This window comes from Saccopteryx leptura, chromosome 3 (assembly GCF_036850995.1).
Source record: "Saccopteryx leptura isolate mSacLep1 chromosome 3, mSacLep1_pri_phased_curated, whole genome shotgun sequence".
Classification (NCBI taxonomy): domain Eukaryota; kingdom Metazoa; phylum Chordata; class Mammalia; order Chiroptera; family Emballonuridae; genus Saccopteryx; species Saccopteryx leptura.
The window spans coordinates 104,070,794-104,092,323 of NC_089505.1; the positions used below are offsets into that span (position 1 = coordinate 104,070,794).

General features: G+C 37.6%; 1 protein-coding gene across 5 annotated transcripts in view; it reads right to left on the reverse strand.

Annotated features, from left to right (window-relative positions):
* The window catches only part of EYA3 (EYA transcriptional coactivator and phosphatase 3), a 101,540-nt gene that overhangs the window by 41,204 nt on the left and 38,806 nt on the right, over nucleotides 1-21,530 (reverse strand). For 3 of the 5 annotated variants that reach the window (XM_066375591.1, XM_066375592.1, XM_066375590.1), the window contains exons 3-7: nucleotides 17,224-17,267; nucleotides 14,483-14,562; nucleotides 13,951-14,017; nucleotides 12,248-12,384; nucleotides 4,216-4,353 (exon numbers count right to left, since the gene is read on the reverse strand). In XM_066375591.1, coding sequence (XP_066231688.1) covers nucleotides 4,216-4,353; nucleotides 12,248-12,384; nucleotides 13,951-14,017; nucleotides 14,483-14,562; nucleotides 17,224-17,267 — 466 coding nt within the window. The remainder of the gene's footprint in view (nucleotides 1-4,215; nucleotides 4,354-12,247; nucleotides 12,385-13,950; nucleotides 14,018-14,482; nucleotides 14,563-17,223; nucleotides 17,268-21,530) is intronic. The other 2 variants (XM_066375595.1, XM_066375593.1) reach the window with 1 other exon arrangement.

Sequence of the window (21,530 nt, forward strand, 5' to 3'; positions counted from 1 at the left end):
ATGCTTCTCATCTCTCTCTGTTTCTGTCTGTCTGTCCCTCTCTCTGACTCACCCTCTCTGTAAAAAATAAATAAATAAGTAAGTAAATAAATAAAAATAAATAAATAAACAAATCTGGTCAACAAAAGACTAGTGTGCATTACCAACATCCAGAGACATTGATTAAAAGTCAGGAATGAGTTAAAATTAATTTTAAAATTTCTGTAATTATTTTTTCCACTTGAATAGTAATCATTTAAAGCAGTTATTTTCAACTGCCAGTGTGCAAAATAGTTAACTGCCCTGGTGTTGTAGAAAGATTATGGTCTATAATCACTGGGTCTATGATCTTCATACAACATCAGGGTGGTTAACTCTTTTGAAGACTAGCATGGAATTTTTGGTGGACTGGTGGTTAAAAAACAATTATTTAAATCATCTCAAATGAAGAAAATAACCAGAAACTGGGCCACATATAGACAGTCTAAGAAAAGACTGATATAAAGAAGCCAGACCTGGCCTTGGCTGGTTTGCTCAGTGGACAGAGCATCAGCCCAGCATATGGATGGACATCCTGGGTTCTATTCATAGTCAGGGCACACAAAAGAAGCAACTATCTGCTTCTGTCCCTCTCCCTTTCCTCTCTTTTTCCCTCCCACAGCCAGTGTCTCCATTGGTTTGAGTGTCAGCCCAGGTGCTGAGGATAGCTCAGTTGGTCTGAGCATCAGACTCAGGCACTAAAAATAACTCAGTTGATTTGAGCATTGGCCCCAGCTGGGGTTGCTGAGTGGATCCCAGTAGGGTAGCTTGTGGAGTCTGTCTATCTTCCCTCCCCTCACTTTAAAAAAAAAAGAAAGAAAAAAAGAAGCCAAATCTACTTAATCTAAGGGTTTTCCTGAGCATAGAGGTTAAATTAAAGGTTTTGGTCAGAGCTGATCAAGCCAGAAGTGAAATTTGGTTTTTGAGATAACTTCCCTAACTTCCTCAGGAAGAAGGGCTGTTGTCAACTGTAGAATACTTTGGGGTGGATTGAGGAGACACTGTTGTTTTAACCATTTAAAAAAAAAAATCAATGCAATGCTCCTAGTTTTTATTCTGTGGAACGTCTAGGTTGTTACATAGGGAACGGAAGAAACCCACACAGCTAACATTAGTTGTCCATGCTAAAGGAAATGAAGAGTGGGGATGAGGAGAGAGTGGAGAACCCAGTTAATTTAAATGTGCCAATAATACCCATATTTCATTTTAGCCAGTTGTTTCAACTTGTTTTCTACCACTTTTTTTCCTTCAAAATAAGTAGTCAACCTAATGGTAAACATCTTCTTTTTAATTAAAAAATTTTCAGTTACAATTGACATTCAATTTGGTGAACTTCTGCCTTAATTTTTGTGCCAAAGTTCTAATGAACAGTACAATGGACTAATAAGTTAACAAGAAAAAGAATAGAAAAATAAATTTAAATATTTGCAACTATAGGTTATTATGAGAGAGTTGATACTGATACCATGACTTCAATATTAAAAATCATAAAATTTAAATCATAAATCACTCATGCTCTGGGGTCAGACTGACCAGCTAACATCCTGACTTAAGTATTTACTAACTTTGTGACCTCAGACAAGCCACTTTGCTTTTCTGTGTCTTATGTTCCCCTTCTTTAAAATGAAATGAATAATAGTACTTCCCTCCTAGGTTTTTGTGCAGATTACATGAGTAATACCTAACTATTGCTTAAAACAATGCTAAGAACACAGTAAGCACTTAATAGACATCAATAATGATCATTATTAACAAAATGTGAGGAAATAAGGTTAATCCATCAAAAGGGGGAAAATGTACTAAGTTAGGATAATGGTTAATAGAATTTAAAAGGTATACCTTTTTCATCTCATGGTACATACAAACTACTAAAATTCTGCAGCACACCAAAACAATATCTTTTGCTGATCTGACAAAATATATATACGTATAATTTTGATTCATTCACACTGATGGCTATTGTCATTTTTTTAATTTGACAATCTAAGAAAAAAGAAGTTAGTGCCCCTGACTAAATAGCCAGGTACTGCATGTTTTAAAAATACTTGTGGTGCCCTGGCCGGTTGGCTAAGTGGTAGAGCGTCGGCCTGGCGTGCAGGAGTCCCGGGTTCTATTCCCGGCCAGGGCACACAGGAGAAGCGCCCATCTGCTTCTCCACCCCTCCCCCTCTCCTTCCTCTCTGTCTCTCTCTTCCCCTCCTGCAGCTGAGACTCCATTGGAGCAAAGATGGCCCGGGCGCTGGGGATGGCTCCTTGGCCTCTGCCCCAGGCACTAGAGTGGCTCTGATCGCGGCAGAGCGACGCCCCCTGGTGGGCAGAGCGTCGCCCCCTGGTGGGCGTGCCAGGTGGATCCTGGTCGGGCACATGCGGGAGTCTGTCTGACTATCTCTCCCCGTTTCTAGCTTCGGAAAAATACAAAAAAAAAAAAAAAAAAAAAATACTTGTGGCACACCAGTTGAAAATCGCTGTTATAAAGCAGTGAGTTCTAAATGACCTCCAAAAGGTGGTGGTTCTTGTTTTACAAGGAGGGAGAAATAAACATAGCAATTATTAGGTTCCTCAAATTCAAGATACAACTACATAGAAGTGGTGGTTCTACACCTTGGGAGGTGGTTCTACAACTTTTTTTATATTAATATAAAAAAAAGGCCCTGGCCGGTTGGCTCAGTGGTAGAGCATTGGTCCAGCGTGTAGAAGTCCCAGGTTCAATTCCCGGTCAGGGCACACAGAAGTGACCATCTGCTTCTCCAGCCCTCCCACCCTTTCTCTCCCATAGCTATGGCTCAAATGAGCAAGTTGGCCCCTGGCGCTGGGGATGGCTCAGTGACCTCACCTCAAGTGCCACAGAGCAGCGACCCCAGATGGGCAGAACATCAGCCCCAGACGGGGGTTACCAGGTGGATTCTGGTCAGGGTACACGCGGGAGTCTGCCTCTTCAACTCCCTGCCTCTCATTTGATTAAAAAGGAAAAAGAAAAAAAAAAGAGAATTCCGTTTTTCTTTCACAACCTAGCTGTAGTCAACCTAGGTGTAGTTATCAGGGGTATATCCAGTTTAGAGGGAACTGGCAACTAGATTTGTCTGTCGTTCGACTCAAAAGGCCTATCAATCTAGAGAAATTCTTTATAAAAATCAAAAGGGGTAGTAGAGGGAAAAACAAAGTCATGCTCTTTGAATTTTTCCTCCTGCTTTGTTCTTATTTTACAAAGAAAGAAGGAGGAAGGGACAAAGAAGGGGAAATAAATAAAAGACTCAGTAAACAACAGGAGGTAAAAGTAGCTTGGAGCAATGTCTTGGAATGTAGTTACCAGTTCTGTTCTCAATGGATCAACCAAGCAGAAGTAGTTCTCGATCACTTAAAGTATTTTGTTTAATATACTCTACATCAAAAAACTTTTCATCACCAAAGTTTGTATCCTCAGAATACCTCAGACCAGCTTTTGCTGTCCCACCCTCACCCCTGGGGACCTGTTTTATAAGGAATAAAATTGAAAAGCTAGGGGAAATCGGAAGAAAGGAGACAGATGAGAAGCCAGGTATATATATGGACATTAATTCCTAATCTGGATCAATAATAAATTGCATTCATTGCATTTGGAAGGATTGGGAATTAATTCAATAGTGCCTTTTAAGTTTCTTTGTCTTCATTTCCAATAGTCCTATCACACTTCCAACCTTTTTGGGAAAGCAGAGATGCTTCAAGTTCAAGCTTTTAATTGTGAAATAGGAAAAAGACAACTTTTTGAGCAAAATAACTGCTCCCACCAAGAAGTGGTAAATGGAGGCAGAGGTATGACAGAACCACAGCAGAAAGCAGCATACCTCTCACAAAGCAGCACTCATCACACATTCCACTCTATCTGGACTTCATATAAAAGAAGTCAGCAAAGTTCTAACCGAGTCTTCTGCTCATTTACAGGACAAAATGCCACTGAGAACAGACAGGTTTTCTGAACACCAACATGCAAAAGGGAAGACTTCAATTCTACTAAGCAGTTCACATTCAAAGGTTAAACTACTTACAAACCACACTCCTAGGTTTTGGTTTGCCTAATACGAAAAGCATGCACAAATGCATATATCACCCCCTTCTATTTTAGAAGACAGAGCTCCTATTACCCAATTTGTCTAAAGATATAGGTAGATTAAAAACAAAAACCAACAATAAAAAAAACATACACACAACCATGCCTATTTACCTTGAATGGGATAAGAATAATGTGCTGGGCTTGGCTGGCTTGTGGTTAACCCTGTAGTGCAGGTAAGAACACTGTGTTGACTTGGAGATGGAGTCTGAATTAAACCACTTTCAGGTTTCATACCTGGCCACAATGCACCTGAATCAGATAAATTGGACCAATTACAAACAATACACTGGGACTGAGGAGCATGGTTATGCTTTCAAATATCAGCCAGTATAAAATCTAAATCTTAAAAGAAAAATAAATTTGCTTGTAAGAGAAAATTACTAATTGTCCCACTTACGATGTTACCACAAGCAAATACAATTTCAAAGAATTGGGGATTGGGGCCATAAAAACAAAAATCTTGTCAAAACCCCAATAGTGATACTTCATATATGTATATATTCATTTCAGTGGTTGAGGAAATTGATCAGGGTTAAAAAAAAGACATACCGACATCCAACCAGAGTATTTGTTGTAAAGAGTGCCTAATGTTCATGTACAGCAATAAGTCATTTATCTGCATTGTCAAGGTAGGAGACATTCCACATAAGTTTAAAATTCACTTACCCATTAAACAAGCACCAAATATTTCTAAAATGTATTAATTACTTCTCTGCCTTCTTAAGCTGGTTATTTTGTTACCTTTGTTTCTTCTGATTAAGACAGACACACCTGTTTATTTTTATAAATTAAAAACATTACAGAAATGTATAATTTAGAAAAAAGCAGTCATATGTAATCCCATCATCCAGATTTAATCACTATTAAGTTTCCATAAGAGTCACTCAGGTTTCTTCTACATATTTACTAATCTTTTTCTCCTTTTTAATAAAAATTAAAAAGATACATACTGTTCATAATTGCTTTTCCACATACCTCTAAGGGACATCTTTCCATGTCAGAACACATAAGTCTATCCATATTGATAGGCATCATAGCTGTTCACTGTTATTTTTATCACAATGCTCCTGAGTGACAATCTTGCTAAAATATATTTATATCCTTTCCTGCCTTCTTGGCAGGGAGGAAATTGTAATCATTCCTTTAGATTTTCTCTGAATTGTTGCTACAAAGATCAATATTGTGCTGTGTTATTGATATATATTACAGAAACAGAAGCTTTTGTGATATGTGAAGACATTTATTTATTACTAAATAGAACTCAATTATGATTCTATGATTTTTAGATTCTTGTATCACTTTATCTTTTCTCTGTGATTTGTTACTTCTTTTTTTTTTTTTTTTTTCCCTGAAGTGAGAAGCAGGGAGGCAGATAGACTCCTGCATGCACCCGACTGGGATCCACCCGGCAAGCCCACCAGGGGGTGATGCTCTGCCCATCTGGGGCATTGCTCCATTGCAACTGGAGCCATTCTAGCACTTGAGGTGGAGGCCATGGAGCTATCCTCAGTGCCCAGGTCAACTTTGCTCCAATACAGCCTTGGCTGCAGGAGGGGAAGAGAGACAGAGAGAAAGGAGAGGGGGAAGCGTAGAGAAGCAGATGGGTGCTTCTCCTATGTGTCCTGGCCAGGAATCGAACCCAGGACATCCACATGCCAGGCCTAAGCAAACTGGCCAGGGTCAATGTTACTTCTTGACAACCTACTGTCTCTGGTTGTATGTCTCCATTTTCATTTGTAGTAAACTAGGAAATCATAAAGAAAGCTTTGCTTCTACATGAGAGCCTAAGGATGTCCTTTATGAGTGAATAGTTTTTGTGATAATTTGGCTAGGCAAAGTCTGTTTATAAAAAACCTTACTGTCTGGTTGTTCACTATGTTCTGAATAGCTACAGTTGCTGAATCAGTGTAACTGAAACTAATAATTTGGTTCAAGAGATTCATCAGTGAAACACATTCCAGATAAGAAGTCAATACCAACATCAGCCACAGCTTCAAGTCAACATGAATTCATTCCATTTACTCCTAATCTGATAAGGAATTTATAGAAATATAATGCTTTAATAACAAGAACCTCTGCTTCACCAGTGCACTGATATCTTAGAGCAACTTGAATCTGTAAAATTTGTTGAAAAATAAATAAAAGAATAGTAAAGGGAGATACACAAATCTTAAAAGGTTGCAATGGGGCATGGTAATTGCCTTGGCCCAAATTCAAAGCATTAAAAAAAAAAGTCATATTCTTTTCTCACCGTGAAATACATGAAATGACTTATTTGAGGAGACTGAGGAGTATCAACAGCTAGCATGAATTAGGAAGATTGGCCCCCCACCCCAATTTGTGATCCTTTAAAAAATCTTGTCCAGGTTAGCCACAGATACAGCTGAGTTTGTGCTATGTCTCATTTTCAACAATAAAAAATATTTGAGAGTATTATTTTTTAAACATTTATGATGTGAAATTTATTAGCACCATGATTCTCGGTGTTATCACAATTTCTAGTAAATGAATCACTATTCCAATGTCATAATTTTCAAACTTATTGTGATCAATGTGAGTTATTTCTAAATAGGTTCTGAACCAGAGGTGTTGGATTTGTGAACATGTCTATTATTAGACTGTACTAAAATACTACCTTATTAGTAAAAATGGTATTAACTGAGAAAGTTTGGTAGTCTCATTTAGTATTTTTTTAAAGTTTCAAAATGTAAAATGTCTATAAACTGGTCCTTTGTATAAGGTCAAAAATGAAGGGAAAATGTTCAAGACAAGTAGGGAAATAGTTTTGAATATTTTGGGCCAGAAACATGAAGTAGATATGTAATATATAATTATTTTATGAAGACTAGAGGAATAAAAGATAATATGAACACTGCCTCCAACATTACTGTAGCCCTGCTCTTTAAGCATATAAACCTCTTCCTGTAAAAGCACCCTTCCAAAAATTCCAAGTAATAGGCAGTATGATTTGACTGTAGAGCACTACCACCCACAGCAAATGATGAGACCAAATCCTGGTTTCCTGACTACTAGTCAGCTGCTCTATGCCTACAACTACAAAGCTTCTCAAGTCATGTTAAGCACAAAAAGACTAATGTGGAGCAACAGTTCTGGCTAATAATGGGAAAGGAAGTCTGTCTCGGAGTATTATCCTTTTGCTGCCCCACACCGGGGTCTTATCGTAAACTTTACCCAAGTCTCTGAGCATAAATATGTGTCACTATGGGTTAGTCAATAACCAAACTAATCTGAGCAGTTTGGTTTATAGTAACACATATCAGAGTAGTGGATCTTTAGAGATGAGTTTGGTTAGAAATTGAAGGACATGTTAATACTAGAAGAAAAAAAAAACACATGGAAGAATATCCTGGTTTGTTGATTTAGAAACTCACTGGGATGATCTGTTATTAATACTAAGTAATTTAATCTGAGTACTTATCCTAATTATAAAGTAAATAGATGTATATTACAGAAAATTAGGAAAATATAGAACATAAGGAAAAAAATTCACATAGTCTCACCACACAAAAAATACAGGCAGTTCCACTTTGCATGGTTCTAGGGTAACTGAGATAAGTCTGTATACTGCCTGTACTGTTAATTTCACATTTTTTCTTCCAAATTAGTCTTTATGTATATATTTTAAGAAAATACTAACTAGGGATTTTACATAGTATTTTTAGCTTTACATATTGCTTTTTTCAATTAATCTGTTTTTTCAAGATGCTAAATATTCTTTAGGAATGTGACTTATAATGGCTATAGTTTTCCATTCTGTGGATACACTATAATTGAACACAAACCTTTCCATTGAATATGGACATTGTATCCAATCTTTTGCTATTATAAATAATGCTGCAATGAATATTGTAGTTAGTAAAGTTTGAGGTTATCTATAATAATTCCATAGGATAAATTCCTAGAAGTAAAATTACTAAGGGAAATTGTATGAACATCCTTAAGGCTTTATGTATAGTCAAATCTCCATCTCATATTCAAGTTCTTTTAAAAGAAGAACAGTGGCAGCTAAGGCAGTCTTTCCAAGCCCCTAAAACTAAATGACAACCCTTTCCCTCACACATTCAGGTCTCACTGGAAGTTAAACTCTCCTCTTTCTGCCATCCCACCACATTCCTATATAACTCTGAAAAGAATATGACCACTATTCCTTTACTTTTAAACATTACTTAGAGTCTTCTTAGATATCCTCTAGTCTTTCCTCCTTTCTTCAAGAAGAGTAAACTTCTAAATTTCAAACTGGACTCTGAGACTATCTTTTCCATATAGGCCTATACTAGCAATTTTCATCCTTTAATATCTCCTGGCACACATAAACTAATTACTAAAATTCTGTGGCATACCAAAGAATATATTTTTTGTTGATCTGACACATAAAAAAAGGTATAATCTTGATTGATTTACAAAAAACAAATACCTACCCTTTTTGCTCCAGAATGACTTTTTAAAACATCAAGTGCCTATACTTATATGTAAGGATTTCTGGAACCAAAAATTAACCAATCAAATGCAACCTTATTATGGAACATGATAAAAAAGATGCAACTTTTATATATATATATATATGGTTCAAGATAGGATGTTCTCAACTGGCCAGCTATTGTGTTGACTGTTGTCATTTTTCTTTCCTTAAAAATTTTTCATTGATTTGAGAAGGGGAAGAGAAGGAGAGAGGGAGGAAGGGAGAGAGGGAGAGAGAGAGAAAGGGAGAGGGAGAGAGTGAGTGAGTGAGAGAGAGAGAGAGAGAGAGAGAGAGAGAAGCATCAACTCGTTGTTGCACTTATTTCATTTAGTGTGCACTCACTGATTGTTTCTCGTACATGCCCTGACCGGGGATCCAACCTGAGACCTCGGTGCACAGGAACAAGTCTTTATCCACTGAGCCACCTGGCCATGGATATTGTCATTTCTCTCCCACCCCCACTGATTTCCTGAGAGAGATGAAGGGGGTAAGGGGGAAAGGAGAAAGAGAGAAAGAGGAGAGAGAGAGAAGCATCAACCTGTTTCACCTAGTTGTGTACCCACTGACTGCCTCTCATACATGCCCTGACTGGGGCTCAAACCTGTGACCCCAGAGTTGAGCCAGCAACCCTGGGATCCAGCTGGTGACCCCAGGATCAAATCAGTGACCTCAGCACTCTGGGATGATGCTCCATCCACTGCGCCAATGGCCAGGGCTGTTGTCATTTCTTTATTTGACAATCTAAAGGAAAAGAAGTCAGTTCCACTAACTAAATAGTCAGGCATTACATGAGTTAAAAATTCTTGTGGCACACCTGTTAAGTCGTTAACCTAAACTATGAGTACTTCTAGAGTTAAACAGACCTGGGTTCAATTCTAATCCTAGGCATCTACTAATTGTATAACTTCAGGCTAGTTACTTAATCCTTCTAAGCCTGTTTCCTTATCTATAAAAAAGGATAATGCTAATACTTACTTCTTAGGACTGTTCAGAGGATTAAATAAGACAATAATGTAAAGTGTGAAGGACTTATTCTTAGTATACTGCTTGGTATAAGTAAGCACTCGATACATATCAGACAATATTATTACAATGAGATTCTCTGAAACCCTTTTACATCTGAAGTAAAATAACAGACTGGCCAATCTAGTTTTAGTGCTAATAGGCAGCATTAAGATTAAAAAATTTCCAAAATCTTCACAAGAAGAAAGAAACGAAGTGTTCTATATTTAAACGAAGACATATAAAAAAAAACCATGCTGAAACATAAGAAAATGTCTTAAAAACAGTCACTTTAAAAAGTACTATCTGTGAAGTATCAATTAGAGATTTTTATTTATTCATTTTAGAAAGGGGGGGGCAGAGAAAGAGAAAGAGAGAGAAAGAGAGAGAGAGAGAGAGAGAGAGAGAGAGAGAGAGAGAGAGAGGTGGGGTAGAGGAGCAGGTTAACATCAACTCATAGTTGCTTCCCATATGTGCCTTGACCAGGCAAGTCCACGGTTTCGAACTGGCGACCTCAGCGTTCCAGGTCAATGCTTTATCCACTGCGCCACCACAGGTCAGGCTGAAGTATCAATTAAAAGTAAGAAATAAATTACTTTGACCAGTAATGGTACAGTGGCTAGAGCATCAAACTGGGATGCTGAAGACCCAGATTCAAAATCCCAAGGTCACTGGCTTGAGCACAGGCTCACCTGGCTTGAGCGCAAGCTCACCAGCTTGAGCACAGGGTCTCCAGCTTGAGCATGGGATCCTAGACGTGACCCATGGTTGCTGGCTTAAGCCCAAAGGTTGCTGGCTTGAGCAAGGGGGTCACTAGCTCAGCTGGAGCTCCCCACCCTGGTCAAGGCATGTATGAGAATGATGCAACTATGAGATGATGCTTCTCATCTCTCTCCCTTCCTGCCTGTCTCTCTCACACTAATATATATATATATATATATATTTCCAAACAAATCTTTATAATATCCTTTATAAATAATGAGAATATGCTATGTCTATTATTCATATTTCCCCAACCTAAATCTCTCTCCAATGAATCTCAAACATTACTTAAAGTCAAATTAAACTAATGATTACCTCTCTCTGAATTACAGATAGATGAATTTATAAAATAAGTCTATCTGGCCCCCAACTATTAAACAAAAACATATTAATATAAGAGCCTGTTATAACCAATATTTCTTCACAATATAAACACTGTTTCCTTAAGTGTTTAACAAGGATTAATCTATTTTACAGAATTTTCTTGTTTTCTTTAATGCAGTCATCACAGAAGATAGCATAACATCTAGGACCTACAGGTACATGGCACTACAGGTACTTGTTAGATACTCCATAATTTAAGTGTGGAGATATAATAGAAGATTTATTTAACATTGAACAATAAGAATGATCAACTGTTCAACAATATCATAAAGGGCTTTAGACTTGCTAATAAATTTAAACCAAAACAGTTTAAAAAATGTGAAAATACTTCATTTATACTTGCTAGCCTATTTATTAGCCAGCTAATAAAAATTCAGCGTTAATATATACAAATAGAAAGAACACAAACATAATCACAGAGAGTTCTGCTTCCAAAAAGACTGCCCAGTCTTGGCTAGTCAAATATATCACAAACGGAAGATTTTACTGTACTACTTGAAATTGGCAGGCATGGAGGCATGGGCTACAAATGGGGAAACAAGAGCATTTCTGTTTCTCTTCTCTCGTGAAGTTACGAACAACTACTATTCTGAAACATAACCCCCAATTTTTGTTTCTAGTTGTTATCAGAAGCCAAAGAATGCCTAAAAGTAAGAAGGCTGTCACTACCATAAAATATTAGCCAAATGGTCCAAGAAAAGTAGCAATGTACAAACCAAAAGCAGGCAATACTAATATATCCATAATCTGTGGCAATCCGTTTGGAAGATTTTTCTAATTCCCAGCTAGTTTCAGTAAAGGCTACAGAGATAGAATTTTGTAACATATTGTATATTTTAAAATAATACCATATTCTCTCAATTTTCTGACACCAGTTCTAGGAAAGCAGGGAAAGGTAAAAAGCACACTGTATCTCTTGATTTACACTCACAGAAAAAAATTTGCAAATATTAAGTGTCCAAAGAATCTCAAACTATCTTCTAGTAAAATCATTCTAACTTATAGTTAATGTCAAAGATACCTAAAACCAAAGAACAAAACTTTCCTTATGCACATAAGGTTGTACAAAATTGGGGATTTCCCCCATTATAAGTCATATTCTATCTGGATATTTAGATTACCTGGCTTTAGCAAGAAACTGGCCACCTCAAAATATATTTATTATGCTTACCTAACCAAGGCACCATACTTTATATAAAGTACGTAAAATCAATAGTAATTCCTCAAAGATTTTCCACTTACAATCAGGACTTAGTACCTAGGAAATTTTGGTAGCTAATTTTGGCAAAAAACAAGTACCAAAAATTATGATTCTTGTATTACATGTATCAAATATAATGCTGGAAAGTTGCATATCCAACTTCTATCACACCTGTAACTGAGTAGGTGCTCTGCAAAGAACAACTCATCTCTCTATTTCCTGATAAGCTATACTTGCTTTTTGGGGAAAGATCAAAGTTTCTGGGGAATAAAAATCAACAATTTTTAGAAACTGCTTATAATAGGATGCCTTACCAAAAGGAGGTAGTCCATACGTTTGGGTTGCCTGAGGGTAGACAGCATACGGTTGAGACTGCTGTAGTGTTTGGTACTGAGTCTGCCCAGGATAAGCAGTTTCCGAAACAGGAACTGAGAGGATATGTGCATAAGGTCTAGAAAAGTTCAAGGAAACAAAAATTTGTGTGTGTCATTTATTTCAGTAACGAAAAATAGGGGAAATAGCTAATATCATTAACTGCAAAGAATCAGCAATGAAGAGACTAACCTTCCACAAAATGTCTCTTACTGTGGTCAATAAGTAGAGCTAGTATTTCCTTTTCAGGTTCTACTACATCCTACCTAAGAAACAATTTTATGGAAAATTTCATATTTCCAAATATGCTCTCAAGGTCTAATTACTATGCTATATAACATTTGTGGTAAGCTATATTTATGGCCTTTTGTGAGATAGAAGGATGGATTAAACTTGTGTATGCCCTATGTCTACATATAGAATAAAACCCTAAAAAAACAACAACCCTAAATAACAGACAATTGGATAGAATAGGATTCACAACTGGTTCTCATTTTCTATCCAGTCCTCTGGGCCAAACTAAAGTTCTAAGAGGAAAAGTAGGGTTTGGAAAAGAAGATGAAGGCTAGTAGAGAAAAGGCAAGCAACTACATTAGAAAACAGGGAGTAGGACTGGGCCCCAATAGCACAAGATCAAGCTTATAAGCCAGGAACCAGGTAACTAATAAAACCTGGGAAGAGACAGACTCCCGCATAAGCCCTGATTGGAATCCACCTAGCAACCCCTGTTTGAGGCCAATGCTCAAATCAATCGAGCTATCCTCAGTGCCCAGGACTGACGCTGGAACCAATCGAGCCACTGCTGCCAGAGGAGGAGAAAAAAGGGAGAGAGGGAGGGAGAAGATAAGCAGATGGTTGCTTCTCATGTGTGCCCTGACCAGGGATTGAACCCGAGAAGTCCACACGCTGGGTCAACGCTCTATTCACTGAGCCAGCTGGCCAGGGCCAGTTGGTGGATCTTAAATGCTGATCTTAACCCCTGAGAGCTCAAAATGTTGCCTCTTAGTGACTTCAATGCACTAAAACCATCTGACTTCAAGCCTACTTACAGTGGTCGGCAAACTCATTTGTCAAGAGAGCCAAATATCAACAGTATAATGATTGAAATTTCCGAGTCAAATTTTTAAAACTTAAACTGTATAGGTAGGTACATTGTTATTAATTAGGGTACTCCTAAGCTGGCCTTCGCTAAACACTCAAGGGGCCAAAGAGCCGCATGTGGCTTGCGAGCCGCAGTTTGCCGACCAAAGTACTAGAAGAAACTGAACATAGATAGATTAGGCTAAAAAAATCACAGGCTTGAGTTGTTTTTATTGATCTGTCTATTAAGGTAAAGGAAAGAGAAAATAATCAGAAGTCAATCAGCGATATGCTATGATCACTAACAGTATTCCCATTTTCAGTGCCCATTCATTTAGAGCAAGCTTCCAGGTATCAGTGATCTATCTATTCCAGGCAACCAACTACTTTTGAAAAAGATATTACATAGACTTCATATTTGGAGGGAATAAAAAAACTGAAGTAGGAACAGAGAGAACAAAAGAGGTGAAAATAAGTTAAATGTCAACTTAAGTTAGATCAAGTTGTATTTTACAATGAACCTAGAGAAAAAGCATATAGATTTTTAAATAATTAGTCAACTTACTTTGTGGAATACATTTGTGAGGTATAATCATTGGATGAGCGAGGGATGTAATCGGTGCACGTCATAACTAAAAGAAAGATATCACCAGGTAAAAAGTTAGAACATTTCAAAAACGAAGTGGGAAAATTACATATCTCACTGTATAGTCTTTCAAACTAAATTACAGAATACAGCTTGGATACCAGAAATTTAGAAAGACTATGGAGTAGAAAATACCTCACTCTTCTAATAATGGATTTAGAGACTTTTAGACAGTAAAGAAGCTAGAATGTGAGGGTTATGGAAAAGAGCTGAAGGTTAATACCAACTGATCTCTACCTTATTCCTTCAGCAACCTAAGCTCTCAGGTATGCTCAGAAGCAAACTTGAAAAGCAAGATCCTTATGTATGAACACACAGACACACAGGGAAAGGAAAGGTTTCTGGGAATTCTGAGACAAACAAGGCAATCGGTGAAAACCAATTACAAAAAAACAACACCAGCTAGTTTATAGGAATACCGCAGCTGTCATGCACAGAATATGGTACTTACTTTCTTCTGACATAGTAAGGTTTGAAGCAAGGCTTGAAGTTTCAGGTTTCTGATCATTGACTTCAGGGGCGCTTACTTGACTAGGAAAACCAAAGTGAATACATTAGCCCCTGACTGATGTACTGCATTGCTAAAAGTAATTAAATCAAACCCATTTCTTCTGAGGCTATACAATAAAGAGGCAGAGTAAGTCTTCATGATATCCTTATTCTTGGTTTTTAGCAGCTACCTGAAGAGCTATGGCCTGGGTAGTACCCACAGCATTCTAATGTTCTTTCTCATATCCCTAAGCCCCTTCAGGTTTTATATCACTCAGAAATTCCAGCTTAGCCAGAAGCAAGTCAAATTTTCTCAAAAGACAATGTGGTAAAGGAAAAATTCCACACTTCAAAATGCCTTTAAGACAATGGTTCTCATAATAACTTGAGTTTTTTCAAGTTATACACGCTTGCTTCCAAGAGGTTCTGAACCTTAAAATGGCTCATTCTACTGTATTTCTTTTCTCCCCAAATTAAAAAAAAAGGCAATTTTATATTTGTTATTATATCCAAGACTGAGCAACATCTTTACTTTTTCTTGTTTAACTTATATAGAAAATGAAGAGAGAAAGGCAAATTATGTAAACTGGGAGGGCAAGTCATTATGTTAGACGCATTAACGTCAGGAAGATTCTCACTGAAGTTCTGGTATGGAGGTTATACTGACTTTCATCACTCACAATATCCTTCCTCTTCCTTCTACCTTAATTTCCACTACCAATTTATTCCCTCAACTACCAGTATAGCATAATCTTTTTTTTTTTTTTTTTTTTTGTATTTTTCTGAAGCTGGAAACGGGGAGGCAGTCAGACAGACTCCCGCATGCGCCCGACCGGGATCCACCCGGCACGCCCACCAGGGGGCGATGCTCTGCCCATCCTGGGCATCGCTCTGTGGCGACCAGAGCCACTCTAGCGCTTGGGGCAGAGGCCAAGGAGCCATCCCCAGCGCCCGGGCCATCTTTTGCTCCAATGGAGCCTCGGCTGCGGGAGGGGAAGAGAGAGACAGAGAGGAAGGAGAGGGGGAGGGGTGGAGAAGCAGATGGACACTTCTCCTGTGTGCCCTGGCCAGGAATCGAACCCGGGACTCCTGCACGCCAGGCCGACGCTCTACCACTGAGCCAACCGGCCAGGGCAGTATAGCATAATCTTTAGGACTGCAGATTCTATAGCCAGACTGCTTGAGTTCGGACTCCATTCTGCCAAATCTAGTTTCATAACTTTAGGCAAGTCACTGAACTTCTTTGTCCTCTAGTTCTTCAACTGTCAATAAGGGGTAATAATAGAACCTACCTCACAGGGTTGTTATAGAGATTAATGAGTTAATGTATAAAAAGTACTTAGAGCAGAGATCAGAACAGAATAGGTGCAATAATATAACTATAGGTAGTATTATTGTATTACAACTTCTCCCCAGTCCAGGCATCCTTCTCACATTCATGTTCCCTAGAAAGCAATCTGCTTTGCTGTTCTACACTCCAAGGAGAAATGGAGGACATTCTACTAGAGGCTCCATATATCCAGAAAGATCAGACTGGCTAAGAGTAGTTTCTACACAGAAAAAAACTTTTTAAAGAAATTTTACTTGTATTAAAAAATCCATAGCACCAAAATTCTTAAAGCTTTCATATCACTTCTGAGCAAACCTCTAATATTCAAGTATAGTATCAATAAAGTTTTTTCCCCCTGGTATATTCTGAATGTTCACACAATTTTCCCTCAGATGAGAAAAAGAGAAGAGGGAAGAAAGATAATTTTAGAGACTGGGAAATAAAACACACCAGGAAAGGTGGTTGGACCACCAAAATAGTCTAAGTGCCTGCTTGAGATGTAATCATGAATGAAAACTGAGGTCAGTCAGCAGTTTTACGTTTTTCTCTCACAATGTTCAGATGATTGGAAATCAGTATGGAATAGGTAGAGAGTTGAGTTTAACCAGGGTTGTTGGGAAGCACAGGTTGCTAGGAAAATACAACACAGAGGAAAAGAGGAAGAAGTTAAGACTATTTGCAAGGGACTGAGTCAAGTAACAGATCTTATCATTTAAGGAGCGTAAGAAAGATACTAAAGTCTTTTTGAGAGAAGGGTCAATGGCTAACAGTGAAAACATGAAGATCACTTCCTTGGAAGTGCAGAGTAAGACAGATGGACAGTGTGGCAGTAGAATAAATGAACTGGAGTGTAATGTGTGGTAGTAAAAGAGTAGCATGAGGGAAATTAAGATGTTAGAGGTGATGCAAATACTGGATGATATGGTTGGTGGACAAATGAGAGGAGATAAGAACTGTGAAAAACTAAAATACGTGGTATTGTGGAAGCCAGGGTATGAGGTGCATAGAAGCTGCCTCTTTTCTATAAGGCGAATGGAACTAATGACTGAGGCATCCCACATTCACTTGGTAATTAATGCCAAATCTCTTGAATTTCCCTTACTTCTGCTTATTCTTCCCATTTCATATTCTGTACATTTGACTACAGAATATTCACCATTGTGTCTCCTCCATGTAGCACAGGCTCTGATAGATAACATGAGTTTGGTACATACTGTTGAATAAATAATGAATGAATAAAAGAATAAATCAAGTAATTTCAAAATGTAAAGACAGGTTAAAAAACCAAGAGGGTGGTCAACCTGAATCACGCTCATCATCAGCATGTGAAAAACTTTAAGTAGATCATTAAAAATAAAGTCAACTGTACATACCTTAAAGTTTGCTCTCCAGATTCTTGCATCTTCACTTTTTTAACCTGCAAAAATAAATACACAAAGGAATAATGTAGCGATCTGTTTTTAAAATAATCTAGCTATTCAAATACCAGGCTAATATTAATAAATTTCACAGTAACTGGCTTGTTTTGCTTAGATTTATTTAATTAATCCTTATAGTATTTTTGAGTTAGAGATGAACTTCTTTTTCACGTTTCCTTTTGAATGAAAAAAAAAGTATCAGATTCAAGGCAAAATGTTTATCGAATTTTTACTCAAGATAAAATAGTTACCAGGATAAAATATCCAAACTGGGATAAAAACTAGTGGGTTTTAAATTTTAACATACATAATTATATCATCAAACATGATATTCCATAAATATGGAATTCTTGAAATCATCTACTACAGTGGTTTTCAACCACTGGTTCACAGAAAAGTGGTCTGCCAGAAATTTTGTGACACGTGCAAAATTTCCGGTGGACCAGTAGTTGTCTGCAGATAATCTTTATACAACATCAGGGTGGTTAACTCTTTCACAGACCAGCATAAAATTTCTGGCAGACAGCCGTTGAAAACCACTGATCGGGATAAAGCGTCGACCTGGAACACTGAGGTCGCCGGTTCGAAACCTTGGGCTTGCCCGGTCAAGGCACATATGGGAGTCGAAGCTTCCTGCTCCTCCCCTTTCTCTCTCTCTCTGTCTCTCTCTCTCTGACTCCTCTCTCTCTAAAAAATCAATAAAATATTAAAAAAAAAAAAAAAAGAATTACTGAAAACCACTGATCTACTCAAAATTTATTTAATAGAAATGTCTTTAAACTTAAATTACTTATATACCGGCCCTGGCCGGTTGGCTCAGAGGTAGAGCGTCAGCCTGGCATGCGGGGGACCCGGGTTCGATTCCTGGCCAGGGCACATAGGAGAAGCGCCCATTTGCTTCACCACCCCCGCCCCCTCCTTCCTCTCTGTCTCTCTCATCCCCTCCCGCAGCCAAGGCTCCATTGGAGCAAAGATGGCCCGGGCGCTGGGGATGGCTCCTTGGCCTCTGCCCCAGGCGCTAGAGTGGCTCTGGTCACAGAAGAGCGACGCCCTGGAAGGGCAGAGCATCGCCCCTGGTGGGCGTGCCAGGTGGATCCCAGTAGGGCGCATGCGGGAGTCTGTCTGACTGTCTCTCCCCATTTCCAGCTTCAGAAAAATACAAAAAAAAAAAAAAAATTACTTATATACCAAAAATAAATTCTTATTAGGGTACCAGTAATTAAAAAAATATTCCTCACGCTATTCTATTTTTTCCTCCAGATTTTCATCTTTTCCAATTCCTTCTGAGGTAAAAAGCATTTACATTGAAACAGTTTAATCTACAAATAAAAAATTGATGTCTAACATACTAACGGATTGCTCTGCTTTCATATTACAAAAGAACCTGATTTTAGAGAGCTCTCTGGTTAGAATAGGGGTTATAGTAGAAACATGTTTAGTATGCTTAGCCATACAAATTATGAATAGTTAAAAGTATTTCCAGGCCTGACCAGGCAGTGGAGCAGTGGATAGAGCATCGGACTGGGATGCGGAGGACCCAGGTTCGAGACCCCAAGGTCGCCAGCTTGAGTGCAGGCTCATCTGGCTTGAGCAAAAAGCTCACCAGCTTGGACCCAAGGATGCTGGCTCCAGCAAGGAGTTATTCAGTCTGCTGTAGCTCCACGGTCAAGGCACATATGAGAAAGCAATCAATGAACAACTAAGGTGTTGCAATGAAAAACTAATGAATGATGCTTCTCATCTCTCTCTGTTCCTGTCTGTCTGTCCCTATCTATCTGACTCTCTGTCTCTGTAAAAAAAAAAAAAAAAAAGGTATTTCCAGCTAACAAAAGAAGGCAGAAATGCTGCTAAATAATTTTAAACAAACAGGAATATAGCTATTGAATATGATTAAATTTAACATTTCAGATACTGTTTGCCTTAATGTGGACAATTATGTCCCTATATAAGTCAGGGATAGGAAGCTTGTGCTACCTTGGCAACAGAGGCAAGTAAACTAATTTAGATATACAGCCGTATTTCACTGGATTACAGAAGCACAGGTTCAAATAATGTAATCCAGAAATTGACAGAATGTAAAACAGTATAGCTACTTTACAACTAGTTCTCAAAAGGTTAAACACAGAGCTACCACACAATATAGCAATTCCACTCCTAGATATATCAATATATGCAAGATATATACTCCTATATAACCAAGAGAAATGAAACATATGTCCACACAAAAATCTGTGCATGAATGTTCATAAAAGCATTACTCAATATAACCAAAAAGTGAAAACAACCCCAGTATGCATGAACAAATAAAATGATGTGTATGAGTTAGATATATACATTCTAATATTTTTTCATATATATATATATGATATATGTATATATAATATCTTTTCAAAACTTGAGTTCAGAGACCACTCCTGAGAGCCATAAAGGAGTTTTTTAAGTGCTTCTAGTCTGCCAGAACTAGTCTTGGATTATACCTCTTATTCCAAACTGAGTCCGGTTAGTGTTCCCTTTCACTCTTCAAAGGAGTTCTAATTTGGACAAAATACGAGCTGCTTCAGAGTAGTGGAAAAAAACAAAGACTGGGAGAAAAAGACTGAGTCAGGTAAATGGTGACCTCAAAGGCTGATATTTACTCTCCTAATTATTTTTAAATTAATAAGTGTTTTATGTTTTCTTAAGAGTCCGTATTTATTTATTTGGCATCCATTAATCACAGAGCCAAAGTTGTTTATGTCTCCCCTGAGCCCACACTTTGAAACACCTCCTTTATCTAATTCACACACAAGTCAATATTTCCCCTACTCTAAATTAACTCAGGGCAGGATGGATAGCAGACACCTAGTGACAAGCCCCTATACCCCAAATCCCCTCTGGAATTATTCAAACTAGCTAATCCTAAACTGTTTACCCTGCTTTGCCTGTGGAAACCCTATAAAGGCTGTGTGTGGCCTGTGCACTCTCCTAGCTTTTTTCTGCCTGGTGATCAAAACTGGTGCTTCTCCCCGCTCCCTTCCCCTGGCCCAGGCCCCGTGTGAAACGCCATACTTCTAATTTCTAAGGGAACAGTGATTAACATTAAACTTTTCTTTCAAATGGCACTAACGCTCAGTGTTGTCACTCAGTCACCTTTATAAATTAAGACCCAGGCACAAATCAATAAGAAAATAATGCCCCAATACAATCACCATTTATAGTCAGCAAAAAATTTCTTTTTAGAGTGCTTTAATTTCTTACCTTCCTCTGGAACATCAATCAGGTTTTTTATGTTATGTTACAGAAATTGAGTAAGAATGACAAGAAAATGAAGTAGAGCAGAAAAAGATGACTTGCCAGCAGGTCAGTCTCAATTCTCACTACCTTAAATAGGTAAGGAGTAACTAACAACAGTACCTATTTCAACAACCCTTTTGAAACTATGACTAGACTTTTTACTACATTAAAAACTCAGTAACGTAATTTTCTTTCGTACATCTAGCATCCCTAATTCAGCTATTTGTTCTACAGTGTATATCCAGATACACTGCCGAGAATGATTTTTAACCCTACATTTCCCTGATTATTAATGTCTCACCAGGGATAGAAAATGGCATTTCAGATACTTCAAAAGGTTGTTTTACCAACTGCTTATGCCTTCCTACTTTTATACTTAAATGAAAGGGCTAAAAAAAAAAAAAAAAAAAAAAAAAGGCAAAGTAATCAATCATCAGTATAAATTTCTCAACATAAAGAAAAATGTTAAAAACATATTAAAGGACTAATATTTAAATGGAAGCTGGTGTCTATTATTCTGTAATGTAAAGAATACATCTGGAACATGAAAAACATCCCTAGTACCTGCTTTCAAAATTCAAAATTTTCTTAAAAAAAGGTAAACATGTACCATTCTATATTCTCTTTTAACATGAAATACAAGAGGGTCACTCAGGATTGCAAACTGAATCAGTATTATCTACCTTCGGAAAAAGAAACTAAAGATAAAAGGAAACAATATTTTAATATAGAACTATCTTAAGAGAATGGCTATTCTTGTTTTCCTTTTTGAAATGCTAAGAATTGAAAACAGACAAAACAAACAAACAAACAAAAAAAGCCATGGCAAGGCAATAAATCTGTATCACTTGTGAACATTTAAAATGATTTTATTTATTTATAATAAATACTTAAAACAAATTAAAAATTCAGCCTAGTCTCTAGGATCTTATTTTTTTAAGAATTAACTAATGGTCAGATTATACTTTCTTCAACTACTACAACTTCTT